The 18,432-nt window shown below is 41.2% G+C and overlaps 1 protein-coding gene across 1 annotated transcript in view; it reads right to left on the minus strand.

Moving 5' to 3' along the window:
• Positions 1-11,053, minus strand: part of TBXAS1 (thromboxane A synthase 1) — a 228,166-nt gene extending 217,113 nt beyond the window's left edge. Inside the window, exon 1 of the mRNA XM_066549880.1 lies at positions 10,947-11,053. Coding sequence (XP_066405977.1) covers positions 10,947-11,044 — 98 coding nt within the window. The 5' untranslated portion in view covers positions 11,045-11,053. The remainder of the gene's footprint in view (positions 1-10,946) is intronic.
• Between the last annotated feature and the right edge of the window lie 7,379 nt (positions 11,054-18,432).

Genomic DNA, 18,432 nt, shown 5'->3' on the forward strand with positions numbered 1-18,432 from the left:
AGGATCTCCTCACTGACACAGGGACACATGCAAGCACACACAGAGCAGCAAACTCTGAATGAGATTTTTTTGTTGTTGTATTCTCATCTCTGCCATGTTTATGAGGCACTCAGCCTCCCTCAGATTATTTCTGTCCCTCATCCTCCCACAGACAATAGTCCAAATCCATTCAGAGGGAAGATGCAATGGCTGTGACTGCAGAGTTCCTCCAGCATATCCTCTAGCATTGCTAAATTACACACTATTTAACAACCAAGCATCTCAATTTTATTAGTAATCTTATAATTACAGCATTGTAAAAGAAAAAAAAAAGTGGGGGAGGGGGTTTGGTGTTTTTTGTTTATTTTTTTATGATGAAGCTACCACTGTCTGGAGGAAACTTGTGCTTTGCACACACAGAAAGGCACACACGTATTTCATATGGTGCATTGCAAGCTGCATGGAATAGAAAGCAGCTGGAGGAAAATGGCTATAGAGAAATGGTTCTCCTGGGCATCATCTGTTGATTTGTTTTGTTTATAGAAGGAATGAGATTTTTATCTCTGCTCAAAATATAAAATGCTTCCATGGCACTGAGCTCACTGCTTGGCTATGCTCACCCAGGAACGTAAATAAAAAGGGGGAGAAGGAGGGGAAAAAAAGGTTTTACTGCCCAGAATCCCTAGCAATGTCAAAAATCAAATAGAAAATGTCCACCAGTGACACAGTTAAAGCCTGAAAGAGGAACCAAGTTGCCAAGCTACCATGGAAATAAAGGCCTTCTTACCATGTTTGTTAACAGTAGGAGTCTCCTAAAGCTGGGGAGGCAGGTTAGGGATAAACTACCCAAATCCCAATTCTCAAATCCCAGACTGAGTCCTGGCAGGATGAACCTATTTACATGGTAAATACACCTTACAGTCCTTATGAGATTCATGGCCTGAGAAGGAACAGGTTCCTACAGTCCTTCCACCATCTCGTGCCCACTGTTAAAATTCCAAGCTCTCTCTGCATCCTTGCTAGGGGAGGTTCCTCACTCCTCTGTGCCTGACACCCAGGATCAGAGGGTCTCTTTTAGTTAATACCAGACAACATCTCTGTGTCCTAGGAGAACACCAGATGGCTGCTTTTCCACTCAAATTGAGAGCACTTCCATTCATATTAAACAAAAATTACAACTCAGGAAAGAAAATATATTGTGAAACCACTGAATACTTAACTACTGCTAAAAATTTAAACTTTTTAAAATTTTAAAACACAATTATCAAGAGACACAACTAGCGAGGGACACAACTACACAATCTGTGGGAAATTACCTGACGTCTAAAACTTTCTAGCAGACAAACAAATTTTAAATTACTATTCTTCTGAAATAGGGAAGGCCCAAGGTTTGTTGCCATATCTAGGAATAGTTCTAGTAAAACTGAGGATTCTTTATCTTTGTACCACCAGTTCCTGCCTCTGAAGAGGGGATGCAAGTGAGCAAGCCAGACACATAGAAGTGGAGGCTGCTGAATGTTACTCTAGAACAACCCTGTTCCACGAGCTACAAGAGGGGATCCAAAGGCTTTCTGGAACCACCAGGAAGTGTTTGCTCTTCCTGAAGCTGTTGGCCAGAGCTGAATGGCTGCTGAGCAGCTCAACCAGCAGACTCAGCTCAGAGTCCCACACTGAGTACAGTTCATCGTAGCATTCAGAGACATTAATCAGTGCAGTACAGTAGTGTTACACTCACTGAAATCTATCCTAACATAAATATGCAGCTTCTCGGTTTTGCTACTATGAAGCTTGTACTGAGAAGTCTGTTGGGAGAGATTGCTTCATCTCAAGCCATGATGAGTATCTCAGAAAATCCTAAAACAGAGATTTGTTACAAACAGAGAACAAACAGATCATATCGATACTTTAAAGATGGAAGAGGGCCCTTGCAGTTTTTGACCACCATCGCTGTCTGTCATGCTAGCATGCAACCCAGTGAAGATCCTTTAGCTGCTCCTTCCTCTCCCAGGATGGCTTTATTTCATGTCTTTTCCACATTTCAAACCACATGCCTCGACGACCTCTTCAATTGTTATAGCTCTACTGAGAGGGTGTTTACATAAAAGCTCTTTGGAGCTTTTTGGATGAGAAACCACAAACATGCATGCACAGATTACATCAGATTTATTGCCACCGAGCAAAGTAAAACAATTCTGAGGGTTACAGGTTCAGAATCTGCCAAGAGTTCTCATCCAAGAGCAGTCATTCAGCAGGAGCTTGTGATCATACAATTACCAATTACTCATCTCCTCTAAAGTCTACTGCCTTTTCATCCTTCCCATGCCCCTCAACTCATAAAGAGCATCACAAGGTTTTTAGTGACTGAAAAGAACTATTCTTTCCAAGGAAGCAGACTTTGCTTTGTCCATGTAAGCAGCCACACAGACACTGCTCCATTTCCTACTCCCAACACACATCTCAGTTCAGCTCCTTTCTTCCAGCCTCAATTTGCCCAAACATACTTGACCTCAATCTGTAACAACCATCTGCAAATTCATTTGGAGTAATATCTTGCTGTTCCCAGTCATTCTTTCCAGTCTTTTCCCAGCCATTTCTGGGCATCCAGCTTCTATTCCTACATAAAAAAAAATAATATTACAAATTTTGCCCTTTTCCTTGTTTGCTGCTTCCTTGCTCCCCCAACAACTTCACAGGTTCTGCAGAACCATGAAAGCAGCACCTAACCAGGAAAGAAACTACCAAAGGAATGGATGTGAAGAATCTCCCTCATGCTAGATGATCCTTTCATTAAAAATCTTGTATTCTTATTGACCTGCACATCACTCCAATCATAGATAGCACATGCCAAATAAACAAGTAAAGCTTAAAAGAAATTGCCACCAATGTAAGCAATGACATATAAAGCAAGGGAAGAAAGAGGCAGACATGGAACATCATTTTCTCAAGCCCCTCTGCTATTCCTGGGAAAGTGAAATAAATGCATATCCAAACTCAAACCAGAAATTTTTTTGAGCTCTTTCAGTTGCTTCACAGCAGTTAGCATATACTGAGCTTATGGAACAGTAAACATTGTTTTCAAAAGGGAAAAGAAACCAAAAAGAGAACTAGGGAGATAAGAGAGAAAAATCCCTGTAAAGATTTTGGGTGTGTCAAGGGGAAGGGATAAAAAACAATCTCTCAATAAGATGTCAATATTTAAAAACATTTTTAGACAGCTCCATTAAATACTATATAAAACGCCCCTACAGAAGAGCAAGGTAGGGCAATCAAAAGCATAAATTACCTGTGAGCCAGCAGTGAGGACAAAACAAACATTGGTATGGATGAAATCTAATGCAAAGACAAAAAGGAGTGAAGAAGAATATGGGCAATTTTTTTTTAAATGATGGGAGCAATGTTAAAGGAGACAAGAAAAAAGAGAATATAGATCTATATTTCAGCACTCTGAGGAGTTCTAACCTGTCAAAACTATAAACTGTTTTAACTTTTCATTTAAGAGGGAGCACAGGCAGGCTGGCAGGACACTTTGTGTGCTATCTGAAAGTGGAGTGACAAAAATCCACACACCTTGGAGCACAGGAGGAACAACCAGTCTCCCCAGTGCAGGGCAGCCACAGGAACTGCAGTATGCACCCCTGGGCTTCATGGAAGAGCAGAGCTCATGGCAATATTTGAAGACTTTGCAGCAGACCTGAGGGGCCCCTCTGAGCCTGGCAATTTAATGCACAGACAGAGCAAGAGACAGCCCCAGTGCAATGGATGGAGTGCTGCACTGCTTGCAGAGCCTTCTCTCTGAGGAAGTTGTTCACATTGCCTTCTCCCATCATCTACTTTCAATTCCCTTCAAAGCACCACCAGCAGGGTGTTAAGTTCCTCGTGCTCCTAATACTGTCAGTAGATGGAGGCAGGAGCTCCTAGAAGATAATTTGGACTACCCAAAATCAGTTTGAGAGGGGCCCAAATATCCCCAACTTAAACAAAGCAGTCTACCCTAAGGCAAAGACCAGATCAAGAGTTAGAACCAAACTGCAGGTCCAGAAGAGCTGAGCGAAGCTCCAGAGCAGGCAGAAGTTGCCTGATGGAGAAGTCAGAGTCCTTCCCCGCCTTGCTGCTCTCTCCTGCCTGTGCAGCCCATCTGGGAGCAGACCCAGGCCATTCCAAGCCCCACAGGAGGTGGAAGCAGAAGCTGGATTGCTCAGGGGCTGAGTCCAGCTCCTGATTGCTCTTGAGCTATTTGTGAGCATTATCCAGCTTTGCAGATCACTCCATTGGACATGGATCTGGAGACCACAGCAGAACACAGATAAATATACCAGTTTTGTGAAAAAAAAAAAGCCATCCCAGCCCTGTCTGCCTTTACATACCATTAAGGCTCCAATCTCCACTCACTAAAATCAAACTATGCTTTAATTTGGGATTTAATGGGGAAAGGCACGAAAAGTTCAGGGAAAAACAAAAACCACAAGGAATTAATAGGCTGGAGATTGAGTTTTTTACACAGAGTTTTTAGGATAAAGTGCACTTTCACAAAAGCAAAAAACTCAACAACCACTTGAGACCCTTCAAATAAACACTGCTGGACATGTAATCTCTAAATTGAAAACAAAACAAAACGAGCAGAGACGGTTTCTGAGTTTTGCAGTGCAAAACCAAAGCTGCACAGCATGAAAGGCCCAACACTTGTCTGGATAACCAAGGGGTTATAACAGCCTCTGAGGATACCCCAGAGAACCTAGGGATCTGAAGCTGCAATAGCAACAAGAGAAAACTGTTCTGCTTCTTCCTCCAAAAGTAAGACAACTTTGTTTACCTAAAAGCAGCATAATCAGGGCACTGAGTGAACTTCATTCTGGATGATCAAATCTACACACATCTACTTTGTTTTCAGAGAAATAAAGTATTTAGTCATATGTGGTATGGCACTTTTCCAAATTATAATTCAGTAATTTATTCTGTTCCTTCTCAAGCTTACCTAGAGATGCTTGATTTAGCTCAAAGACAAGGCCACATATTGCACAGCTGTGGGATCAAATTATGTTTGACACATTAGTGGGAATTACAGATTTTCTTGATGTGAAACTGCATGACAAAGACAATTCAAAATCTTTTAGGTGTTCTGTCATCAACAGCGGTTTGCTGGTGTTTCCTGTTGAGTCAGATCCTTCTAGTTTTCCTGATGGGACATTCGAATGAAGGGGAGGGAAGCAGAATGATTTCCACTGATAATGGACATTTTAGGGGAAAAAATTAAAAAAAACAAAAAAAAAACCAAAAAAAACCCCACCAGCTGGGGTTAAGAGAATATTAAAAACCCCAAAACTTCTCAGCCTGCTGACCTTGCAAACCTGATGCTGGGTTCTCTGCAAACTGAGAAGCTACAAGGTTGTAACAGGGGAAGGAAGGCTCCTTAGGGACCATAACCTGAGATCCCAGCTCAGAGGTCAGGCTTTGCTGGTCAGGAGGATGTGGGAGACACAGACAAGTGCTGCAGCCAGAGTCCAGCAGCAGTACAGGAGCACCAGTGTCACAGACATCTTTTATGAAAAATCCTTTCCTTAGGATTTTTTTCTTCTGAGAAGCTGAGAGGCCTCAGGAACAAAATGTAAACAATGGTTATCTGCTGCTGTGGAATGCAACAGGCGGATCTTTGATTGGTCTCATGTGGTTGTTTCTAATTAATGGCCAATCACAGTCCAGCTGTCTCAGACTCTCTGTCCAAGATAAAAGCCTTTGTTTTTCATTCCTTCTTTTTCTATTCTTAGCTAGCCTTCTGATGAAATCCTTTCTTCTATTCTTTTAGTATAGTTTTAATATAATATATATCATAAAATAATATATATTTTCAGCCTTCTGAAACATGGAGTCAGATCCTTGTCTCTTCCCTCATCCTCAGACTCTTGTGAAGACTGTCACACACCAGCCTCTGAGCACTCTGTGTCCACGGAGCTGTGTCTTCTGCCAGGAAGGGAAATGAGAGCTCTGACACCTGATGGATGGATGATTTGGGATGCCTCTCTGAACCTCTCACCTCGAAGAGCCTGATGTAAGAGCAGAGCTGTATGTCCTTCTGAGTGTTTGCTGATGCTCCACACCCAGGCCTGTTTCCAGCCATAGGGGTCCTAGCAGCCTGGTGCCTTTGATGGCAGCAGTGGCAGGTGGAAAAGTTTGGGCCTACCTACCCAAAAAGGATGCAAGTTTTGTAGTGCCTGTCCCTGAACCTGTCCAGAAGTATTATCTGGATGTGTTAGGGAAAATAATCTACTTCCCTTATGCCTGCACTCAGACCATAAACCTAGAGCTCTAGCTGTCAAATATCATTTGTAAATAGTGATCTTTTGAGGGGCAAAAATTGGTCCAAGATCTAGTATTAAAAAAATTTTAGCTAACTCAACCCCAAGCAGTACAGTTCTCCAAAACCAGAATGAAGTTTTTGCTGGAGAAAGCCTTCCCTTTAGAGCCTCTAAGCCTTCCCTTTAGAGCCCTTTCCAAAACCACAGATGCAAAGTAATGCTAAACAAGCTATAGCATTGAAGTCACCTGTATGGAAATGCTGCCTTGTTCTGAGATCAACTTCTGGTGTGGTTTAGTGCAGGTATGGCCCCAACTGAAGAACTCTAACACATGTGCCCCATTGTCTAATATGTCCCCATCCAACTGTATGCAAATGACTGAAGGTCAGAGGAGGAAAAATATTAAGTCTAGTTTTCATTCTTTTCTATCAGACTGCAAATTCTTTGGGTCAGGACTGACTTGTTCTGCACTGGGTGGGCAGTACCTTGATCTAGGGAGACCCCAATCTCTTAGTCTCTAAAGTTGTCCCTAGCACAACTAATCATTAATATTACTTCAATGTAAAAGTGACATCTTTCTGAATTACTTAGCTTTTCAGAAACAGACAGGAACACCACTAGTTTATGTTTTGCTATGTTTGAAAGCATGCAATTAGACACGGATCTTACAAACATAAACAAACACTCCCATCCAACCTCCTTGTTTCTAAAAAACCCCAGGTTTGTTTAGACAAGGGATTGATAATCCAGTTTGAACACAGGTATCTGAATGCTGTGACAGCTTCTTCATAATGCTCAGCTTATGGTACATTAAACTTTAAAGCAAGATAAACTCCTGCTTTCATTTTATCAAACATCTACCCAGACAGCAAAAAGAAAGACACAAAGCAATGTTTGCAGCTACAGCCAAGCATGGGATATCCAACTCAGCATATGTTTGAAATGAAAATGAACAATATGTTGCATAGATATACTACTGTATATTTCAATTGAGAATATCACTGGGATTTGTAAATGTTAAACTCATTCTTCCCTTAAGAATTTGGTTTTATTTCATGCCTAAAAAAAGCCCCTGAGATTCACAGAGATTAGGCAAATAGAGACAGCAGTGCTTGCAACTGAGAAAGAAAGTGCTCTTAAAAGAAACTGCTCTGATAATCAGTTTGGGTGGAAGAAATCACAGGGGAGGACACAGACAAGACATTTTTTAAGAGTGCTAAGTGTTGTGCCACTGGTATTACTGAACTTTGGTAGTTAGCCATATTATGCCTTTTCGTGGTCAATAAAGCAGCAACCTGCCTATCACTATGATGATGTAGCAACAGACATCCAAGAATCCATGATAAGAAATCTGCAAGAAACTTTTACCTACAGAGAATAAGAAGCAAGAATGGGGAGGGTAGCAGATGACTAAATCCTTCAGGAATGGGGGATAGCAAAGAGGATTGAGCAGCCTCTTAATTTAACAGACTACCAAAAAAACAACTTCCCATTCAAATCCAAATAGACTATGTACCCAAAAAGCTTCACAGGTCTTTCTAATCCCAACATTTTATCAACTACCTTGCAAAGCCTCTCCTTAGAGCTGACTTAAGGTCATGAAGAAGACAAACACTGAGAGGTTATAGTTGCTTCCACTGATTTAAAATTGACACATTACACTACAAGCATCACCTTCATATTACACTGAGGACAACACATGAGAAATCGGAGATGTGCTATTACATGATTTGCTATAAAGAGTTATTATGTTCATTGTACCATAAACAACAGCCTAAAAATTATCAAATCATCCAAGTTTCTAAGAATTGTATAGGGGAGATTCAAGTCTTTAGAGAACTTGTTTCTAAGACTTCTAAAGAAAAACTTGTATCTTCCCTATAAGTTAATTTTTATGCAGCTGCAGCCTCTGCTCCCCTTCCCAATCAACCCTTTCTTCTCTCCCTCTTTCATATGACCTCACCATACCCAAAAATGTGAAAAGATTGGTCTTATCACAGTTTAGCAAGATACCACCTGCCAGCTGAACTGTGACAAATCCCAGCTGGCCTTACAATGCCCACACTCACAGAGACTGAGGCTGAGCTGATGGACAGCAGCTCAAGGCTGTTGTTTAAACCACTGAGTACCCCCATCCACAAAAACTGTGCTGAGGAAAGAGCTCAATAAGATGAGTGTTGCCATGACCACATTCCTATTCTAGTGTGCATCAGATCTTTTTACTCTCTCCTCTACCTGCAACTGCCTTCTGTTGAGCCTTGCTATGCCTTTTACAGCCAACAAGGTGGACAAACTGCCTGTTCTTTGTACTCACACAACAGTTGACACAACGTGACCCCAATCAATCATAGGCTACGACCACAACAAAATTTACAACAGCAAATAATCATTCCTCCCTTTCCTCAGGACTGCCCTTCGGAAGAGACACAATCCTGGAGAAAAAAGCTTAAAAAAGAACAATTCAGTAGTTATTAAAAAATTAGGAAAAGGCTTATAAAGAAAACCTCAAAGGAGCCTTCAGAGTTATTACTTTATTATTACTCCTGCCATACACAACACTCATGTTTTCTAAATCCTAGAAGAGCCCATAATCAGGTATGCAACATGATTGTAATAAAAACATTTTCTAGAATTAGAGACCTGCATTTCTATTAGCAACCATTTTACACACTGTTTAAATAATTCCTTGAACCCAAGGTTTCAGTCATGAATAAAGGAAGATGTGAGGATGCATTGAGTTTTACTGATTTGTTTAAACACACAGGGAGTACAAAAAATTTCAACAAAATAGACTCAAATTAGAAAGTTGACAAGTTTGAACAACTACCACACTTGCATATGTGCTTCAAGACTTTAACCTTACAGGATCAGGCATTGCACTTTACTGAGATACATAGATGTGAACAGCTCAGCCCTTTGAAAGGCAAACCTACCAACAGCCCATAGCTTATTTCATTGCAAGCTTAATAATCACCAGCTTCCCATTGGAGGAGTGATCTATGGGCACCTGTATTTAATAAGCTACTTAAAAATAAACTTGAATCTGTAGATCAACAAGATTGGTTAGTTGTAACCATTTAGAAGTATAAAACACTTTTCCCATATCAAACTTGTGCTGCCTTTTCTTGATGCTTTCACAGAACTCACCTTCAGCCAGGAAAGCAGACACACTGAATGGGCTGTCTCTACTGTTAGACGATTTCCCACCTCACTGCTAAGTTGAACTTTTTGAAACTTTTATGGTAGGCCCTCAATTCAGCAGTAACTGACCACAGCCATGAGTCTGGTTTAACTCTGCAATTAGAGCTAGCTTTGTTAATGGCAAGACCAAATGTGCACTAAACCACCATGTCTTAACTTCAAGGGGAGGAACAGCCTTTCCTAAACTGAACCAGAAAATGAGGCCCTGGGCAAACACACACCAGACAGTGCCTGAGATTTACAAGGAGCAGTTCCGGGTCTTTGGAGATCTCGGCACATCCGGACATGAGCTATGGGGAAGTATCAGGCTATTTCAAATGATTCACAAGTGGCCAGACCTCACCAGCTAATCTGCTGCTTTTCTGAACTGTGGATGTGCCTCTGTCCTCCCTCTCTCCCTCTGAAGCTCCCAGAGATGTCACAGGTCTGCAGCTAAACAGCATGGTCTTAATGATCTAGAGCTACCGTTCTTTTTCCCAATGAAATTCAGAGGATGTAGGACTTGGATGTTTGCAATTATTTGGGCAGATCTTGTTAAGAAAGCAGGCTCACCCACCTATTTGATGCAGCAACACATGTCAGATATAGATATGAGTCTTTTTAGTCTCTCTAGACCCTCCCTGAACACAGAAGGAAGTTGAACAAAGCTCAACAGGGTGAAAGAATGACAAAATATATGCAAAGAGATCTGTCATTTACATTGCTACAACAATTGTGCTAAACTCATGGTGCCATTGCTATTCTCTGCCTGATTAGCTTTGGATTTTTGGTGGATTTTTTTTTCCTTCAACAGTCCCTGAAACCTTTTCTTGAACACTCATACAATTGAGAAAAACCCCATTATTTTACTGGAAGGCAGGATTTGAAGATAAATGCAAGTGAAAAGTCAGAAAAGCACTCCCAGTTCAGCTAATATAATTTCTGAAAGAAATTATCAGGACAGGGGGAGGGTTGTTTTTTTTTTAATTTCAGCACAGCTCACTGCATTGCCTACTGTGCTAACCATTACAGCTGCTGTTATTCTGATTTGTGTCTACTAGTCAGTGTGGAAAGAACAAGAGAGGAAATTCAAGCAGCAGTTTAAGTGTCTGTACACTTAAGCCAAAAAACCAGTGTGTGCAGCACAGTAGAGAGAAGAGGTCCAACAAGTGTTTGGTTTCTTTTTGACCTGGACTAATGTTCCTGCTACCCAAAGAAATTAATAAGAAACCAACAAATAAGTTCTTAACTTAGAAGATAATTTTTGTTAGCAGTTGGTAAAGCACTTACAAGACAATATTGCAAGGAGAGAATCCTCTAAAAGCACAGTGAGTTTTGTGAGTATTTATTGCACTCTCTGCTTCCAAACCAACTCCCCCTCCATTTCCCTCCTAGGAAATTACCTTCCAGTTTCCCCTCATGGATAAGACCCTACAGATGCTGCGTTTCAGCAGGGTTTGTGTCTGATGTGTAACCCATCTGACTGCTCTCACTTACCAATACAGCAGGACCAGGAGGACTGCCAGCAGTGCCAGGGTGGCTGTGGTACTGCTCATTTCTGGGGAGGCAAGTGCCAGAAGATCTACAGGCTCCATCTTCCTCCACTACAGCTGCAGCCTTGGGCGCTGTGTGCAGGGGAAAGCCTCCACAAGGGCTGATAAAGCCTTCCACAACTAAAGGAATGACATCTGTAACAAAACAGGAACTGAGAGAGCAAAAACATGTCATCACAAACGGCAAGCCTTCCCTCTTCTCATCAACTGCACACTCTGAGACAGACCTCCAAGGTTCCCTGAATGGCAGAATGTAGCAATTTCCCCCTTCCCACTCTTGTTGACTGTCATGCTAGTAAATATTTACATACCCACTGCTTGAGACATCAGCCTTGCTGAATGGGTTTTTAGACCTCAAGTATGGGAATCTGGGAAATGTGTGGGGAAAATAAATGGGGAAGACAGCCTGACCATTTCACAGATCATGGAAGAAAAATAAAAAGGCACTTGAGGGGTGTCCTGACATACAGTGGAGTTCTCTAAAGTAATTAAAATAGAGCATTTTTGCAATATGAAATTTCATTAGCTAATTTCCAAGCTGGTTATACCTTGTAAGGATGGAACAAAGTAAACTTTAAATTACCACAACTAAAAGGAGAAATTAGAGGAAAGCTGGTCTAATGTGACTTCTAGAATGCATATAAAGAAAGACCAAATGAGCAGAAAACCCCAGGTTTTTGGGGGTAGTACCAGATCCATAAGTCAGCATCTGCCACACTGGTGAGTCCACACAGACAGCACTGTTTGGCTGTATCATCTCAACTTCACAAGGGCTACAGCAAATTTTCCTGGCTCAGTGCACTGTCTCCCTTGGAGGCATCACTAACCAGGCTCTCCACAGATACGTTGGCTACCCCTACAAATAGTTGTATTTCTAGTATCAGGTTTAACACCAATATGGTCAAGTCTGCTATCTCTGCACTGTGGCACAGTCAGGCTGCCACAGCCCCATGAACAACCTGCACACAACCATCAAGTTTTGGCTGCAGTTCTGGAAGTGGTTTGTTCACTGTATATGAATTCTTCAGCTTTCTTCCATATTTTCCTACCTGCAAACCTCAAGCCTGCTTTAAGCATCTGATCCAGTCCAATTAGAAAGGTAAACCAAAGAACATACCTTGAAGCACTTCTACAGGAGAAGTCCACCAACCTGTTACACACCAAAGTAACCAAATTCCACGAGCAAAAAAATCTTCAGGACAACAACATCAGAAGCAGCAGCCTGCATGTAAACACCTCTGCCCATGATGAAATTCCCTGAACTGTCCAGTATTGTTTGTTACTTAAGAAACTATAAATTCTCATATATGTGCTTTGGAGTTTCCACCCATCCTAAAAAACCTATTTGAAAGGTAAGAAAATCAATGCTATACAATAATTTGGTTTGTGAATCATATGGTAACCTTGAGAACCAGAAATCCTGTGCAATCTGATTCTCCTAACATACCTGATGAAGAGTGGTTTCTTCTCTGACTACCGCAAGACAATAGCTTAGATTTAATGTGCGAGGCTTCTCCAATATCACTGTATTACACTTCCTGCTTTTATCAGAGGAGTTAATAATATATGTATCAAAAAAGTAAAGTCTTTAACACAATGGAGTTTAATTTTAAGAAGATTTGGCTCTACTCAAAGTGAATCACTGCTATTTTGGTTCTTCATGCTTCACAACTGCATTAATTCCCTTCCAGCCTGAGATCCTTACAGAATAAGTAGAAGGTGTTAACCAGCTCATCAGCTCCACAGAATTGGGAGGAAGCTCACAAAAAAACCCTGCTGCAGGTATTAACAACTCTACTGCTATTCTAGGTCAATAACAGCTCTGCTGGTTTGCTGCTGCTGCTGCTGCTGGAAAGTTCTGCAAGAACTCCAACAAGATTTAACACCACTGACACAAGGAATTAATCAGTGGGCACAGCTAATCCCAATAACAACCAATCCTGTGGGTCTTTCAGAAAAAGAAAAAAAATCAAACATTGATATGCATCAAAGTCTTTTCTAAAAGACTTTTCTTCTTTTCTTCTCTTCTTTCTTTTCCAAAAGATTTGTCTTTTCTTCTACCACAAGGGAAGAAGGCAAGAAACAATATTCCAATTTTACTTTATTTGGCTTTTTAATGACAGACATTTTTCTGCATATAGAGGACAGATGTTCTCTTATTAAAATCAACTGCATGACTCCTATCAGCACACACGGGTCAAGTAGAGACCTCACCTGATTTTTAAGGAGCACTGGAGTCTTTTCCCAGTCACACTGAGAGACAGGAGGTATGAATAGTTTTTAAACATATGCTTAAGAAAGAAAATAGGGTCTCACATCAGAATCCAGTTTGGAAAAGAACATATAATTAAGCTTTTTTTTTTGCTTTTATTTTCACCGTTTTACGTTTTAAGCCTCATCATCTGTTTCTTGCTGAAGGATTTTAACTTGGCACCTCTGACCATTAAGGAGGGTGGCAAGCATTGACTCTGAAACCCACCTGGAGCACTTCTCATCACAGACAGAGGCACTTACAGTTATCATCTTGGAGTTAGGGACCTCAGCTCTGTGAAGAGTCACATAAATCCACATGATACTTGTGGGAGGGAAAGGAGTCAGGGATGCAGAGAGCAATGAAAACAAGCTATTTATCAATCCTGAGAATTCTCTTTACAAGTTTTTTTATGTGAGAAACACCATCCTAATTAAGACTTAATAGCACAGATATTTTGCACCAACCTCCAAGTCCCCTTTGCGGAGTCACGCTGGCCAGCATGGTGACAGTATCAAGGAACTAGAGAGACACATACAAATTCCCCCCGACCGCAGGCTGGAGGAAGCCAGAGACAAGCAGAAGAGAGCCTTTTCCTGTCTGACTGCTGTGAGTCAGCAGCAGTGCCTGCATGGGCATCCACGAGGCTTCCCTCAAGGCTGCGTCCACCAAGGTTTGCAGCTCCCTGACACGGTGCCATCCACGCTCTTCCCTTCCGTGGCGATTAAATTCCACAGGTCACCACCTCGTCCACCACAAACAGATGGTGATAAAACCTGCACTGAAGGGACCCATCTCACCCTCCATTCCCCACCACTCACTGCCTGGGAGCTCCCCAGCAAATACAGAAGGAATTTGGTGCTGAGCTGCCAGGGTTGCAGCCTGCACACACGCCCGCAGCAGCAGCAGCAGCAGCAGCTATTAAACAGGGAAGTGCACAACAGCATTCAAAGTCTGAGAGGCTGAATTGTTCCTCAACTGAAAAAGAACAAAAACCTGGCACCCAGACAATCCAGGTTTTACAGGAAGCCTTTGTGCTTACAGCCCTGTCTGAGTCCAGTAATATTTTCTGTAAATGCTCTTCCAAAACAATGCATTTCAACTTCTAAAGGAATACAACTGTGGCTGTGGCCTCAGCAATGCTTGACATGCACAAGTATTGTTCCAACATGAAGTACAGAGTTTATTAAAAAGCAGGATTATAGACCTTCCCAGTAAACCTAAATCACGTTAAGGATTTTGACCTGTCTTCAAAGCATATCAAATGGAAAGTGTAGTCTCATCTTTCAGGAGCTACCGACTGCACCAGCTAGACTAACCACATACTCCTGCTAATGACCAAATTCAATTCCTCTTCTGCTATTTTACCTCATATATTTTAGGTCTATAATAATCTAATTAAGGCTGAGCCACACCAGCTTTATGATAGATGAAGGAAGTCCAGGAAGATGTTACATTTTAATTTTATAGCAGTTTGTGTCTATAGAAATTTATAGCACAGTCTTCAGATCAACAAAATTCTGCTACAGACAGCTTAGCCACAAAATACTGCAGACAAAATACCACAGAACAGCTTAAAAAAGAGATTAATCAGGGACTAGTTTATGTATAAGCTTTAACAAAGCCCAAGTAACAAAACGTGTAAGTATATATGATGATAATTTATCTTAAAGCAAAAACCTTTCCAGAGCCAAAATGAATTCTCAATGTCTTGAAGGTAGACCGATCAAAAAAAATTCCAGAGGCATATTTCACAGAGGTTTCCTTTTTTTTTTTCCTTAATTCAAAACAACCTTAATATCCAAAGTACTGGGAATAATAATGTATTGGAATAGAGGGATTTACAATGGCCATCTGTGACTTAATTATTGCTATCCCTGTTCAAGGGTTGATTGAGCAGTTTAATCAGATGATTCTGTACTCCTGCATGATAAACTATGACAAACTACCCAACAGACAGACCACCAAGGCATCAGAGCCTCCTAATAAACATCCTGCTCTACATTCAGAACAGACAGGGGCACCAAAAGGATACCATGAGCTCGTGGGAGATTCTTGAGTCACCTTGAATAAAGTCACTCCAGTGGATCTCAAAAGGCAAACACAGTGACTGTAAAACCACACTGAGGAGCCACTTTCATGACACTTCCGACTGAGCAGCAGAAAGACACACTTTTACACTTAAATTGTTTTGCCAAGTCAGAACCTGGTTATATTAACCTAAATCCTTCTCAGGAAACAGGCATGCAGTTTAAAACTAGGAAAGCTAAAATATTATGCAAACTTGTACTTTGCCAACAAATTTAATCTTAGCTGCCTAAAAGTTATGGTACTTCAAACACAGTCAGTATCTTAGAGTCTAAAAAACTCATTATGCTAACTAAATGTAGTGCCACTGTACTAAGTCCCCTCTAAAGCAACAAGCTGTGAGATATCCTAGTTATTTCAAAGAACTCCTCTTAGAAATAGCACAGATTTTGTGGTCAAAAGGAATGACAGTTTCTTCCTCTTGCTGTGAGAGTTTGGAATGAGTTTCTAAAATAAAGTTACCTTTGCTAATAGTGGCATTAAGATCTTGCAGCCCCTGTGAAATTCCAGAGAAAGCAGAAATTAGTGTAACATCTGCTGCCTGTCACCAGGCATTTCTAAGTAAATTGACTTTATTAAATAATTCGTAACTTGTTTATATTTCTATAGCTTGCTTTAGAAACATTGATTGATTCAAGCAATCCTATAATTTCATTGTCCTAAAACTTGACTGGAGATAAATATGGATTTACGTTCACAGATCAATAGCTCCACAATCACAGAAAAAGCCAAAAAAACCTGCCTAGACTAGTCTTGTAGTTGCAGAGAGACATAAATGTTTGCAAAAACATTATGGTAAGAGCTGTAAAGTTTTAATTTTTTTTCTGAAGGTTGGTTTTTAAACACCATGAAAAATGCCTAACCTTCCCTGTCTAATTGAAATGCTACTCTAGATGACAAATTCCAGGCTTGAATTCTCAAAATTATGTCTTGGTGCTGGAGTACAGGTCAAAAGAACTGTGAAAAACTTAACAGAAGTACCTTGTTCTATAACTTAATTTAAAAAACTTATAGACTAATACAATGCATTTATCAGTACCCTGTCAAAATCCAAAATGACAAATGGGAAATGCACCTAAAGTCTCAAAAACCTTGAACCTCAGACAAGGTAAAGAACTGTTCTTCACCTGAGGACCACCACTGGTTTTTTTTAATATCTCATGCTCCCAGAAGAAATTCCACAGATGCAAATGGAGAATGTGCCCATGGGCTGTGGCCTTCAGCCTGACAAGATTGTCAGAATTCTTCCCATCTGGGAACTGTGGGCAGTATCAGCTGTCCCTTCATGCCTTATCTCTAACTGTCTAAAACCAGAGGGTTTAGATGCAATTGTCCCTCTGAGATGAGTAAGACAGCAAAAAGAGAGAGCAAATGAATGTTCAATGTATTAGGTGATACAAACATGTCAAAACCAGAACAGGTACTACATCTCACAACTGCCACTAGCCTCTGCACAGGAGAGGCAGTAAACTGGCAAAAAGGAAAAGAAAGGTGGCAATGAAGCAGGTCAGACTAACACTATTGCCACAGCAAGGGTTCTCATACCTTGAAAAGCCCAGAAACTCTTAGTTTGCATCCACATGTAGAAATCCGACCTGACTGCAAAGAAACTCAAACTGGCAGCAAAAAGAATCACTGAGCTCCAGTTCTTCAGCAATTATTTAATGTCATCTAAAGAACCACTTCTTAAGATGCAAAAACATCCCTTCACAGGACATTCTCCTGGAGATCACCAGGTGCAGGGTTTGGTAATGCTGCTCCGACTCCTGCAGATGTGTCAGGGGAACCTATTGCCCTGCTGCCTCTCTTGCCTTTGAAATTGTTCCCCATGACAAGCATTTCCAAATGACAGTAACTGCACTGTGAACAACCATGATGAATATTCTCAGATGGCAGTAAGGCCACAAAACGTGTGGGGCACTGGAACACACAAAGCTGGGGCAGGAAGACACATTGAACCTTCACACCATGAGGCAAACACAGGCACAATATAAAGTACCTTGAAATGCCTTATTTTCACTCATGCCCTATACAGAGTGTATCTGCTGCCTCAGTGTATGCATCACTTGATGAATAATTCTTGGTAGATCGTGCCAAATGTTCCCAAAGGCCTTCCTGCCCATCTGAAAGGGAGCACAGATAACTCATGTGCAAATTGCAGCCCCCTTGTACGTGGCCAAGAAGCACTGCAACATATGGGCAGCTCTACTCTGGTTCAGCCCTTTGTGCTTTCCCATTCATTGGGTTTTCTTAGTGCAGACTTTCCCTCTCACCATTTGTACACTAGTTCACCAAATCAGAAATCCCTGCAGCTTCATTCTCAGCAGATATGCTGTAGCACAGACATGCATAACTGGCAAGGGGAGAGAAAAAAAAAGAAAAAGTGAAAAAAAAAATTATGCAATCACAAATCCAGCACTTCCAAACCTCAAGCTCTTTCTGAACTCTTGGTTTAGCTGAGTTTTTTGCTACAGTGCTGGTTGTTAATTTCTGCAATTGTGATAAATACAGGTTTTACTGGGGTCAAGGACTGTCAAGCTCCAAGCAAGGAAAAAAATGCTCAGAAGCTGTGAAACTCAAAGGATCAGGGCTAAAATACTAATTAAACTATTTTAATTGCTCAATTTAAAAATTGCATGTTTTTCCTGCAGTCTCATGGATCTGAGAGTAAATCTGTGATTTTGGAATGCTTGAGGCTAGCAATACTTACAAAAGGGCATGAACCCAATAAGCTGACCTATTAGCCATGGGAAGAAAGGTTAAGTGGAAGGCTAAATAACCTGATGTTATGAGTTGAAACAGCAAGAAAAACTTAGTCTCAACAAGACTTCAATCCTGCTGACACTCCTTTTAACTTCATCTCTCAAAGTGCGCTGTAGTTGGGATCTGAGCCTAAAGTTTGCAGTGTTCAGCCTCCTTCCTACCTTCTGATGCCTTCCACCCAGTGGCAGATAAGCCCTGCCCCATGTTGTAGCTGGAAGGAAATATGTTTCCCTCTCAGGGTATGGGGAGCTTCCTCCTCAAGAGCCCCAGCTCTGTGTGTGGCAGCTCAAGCTAACTAGAAATTCCCAGGCACAAAGGGAGGTTGTGA

The sequence above is a fragment of the Molothrus aeneus genome, chromosome 5, assembly GCF_037042795.1.
Source record: "Molothrus aeneus isolate 106 chromosome 5, BPBGC_Maene_1.0, whole genome shotgun sequence".
NCBI lineage: Eukaryota > Metazoa > Chordata > Aves > Passeriformes > Icteridae > Molothrus > Molothrus aeneus.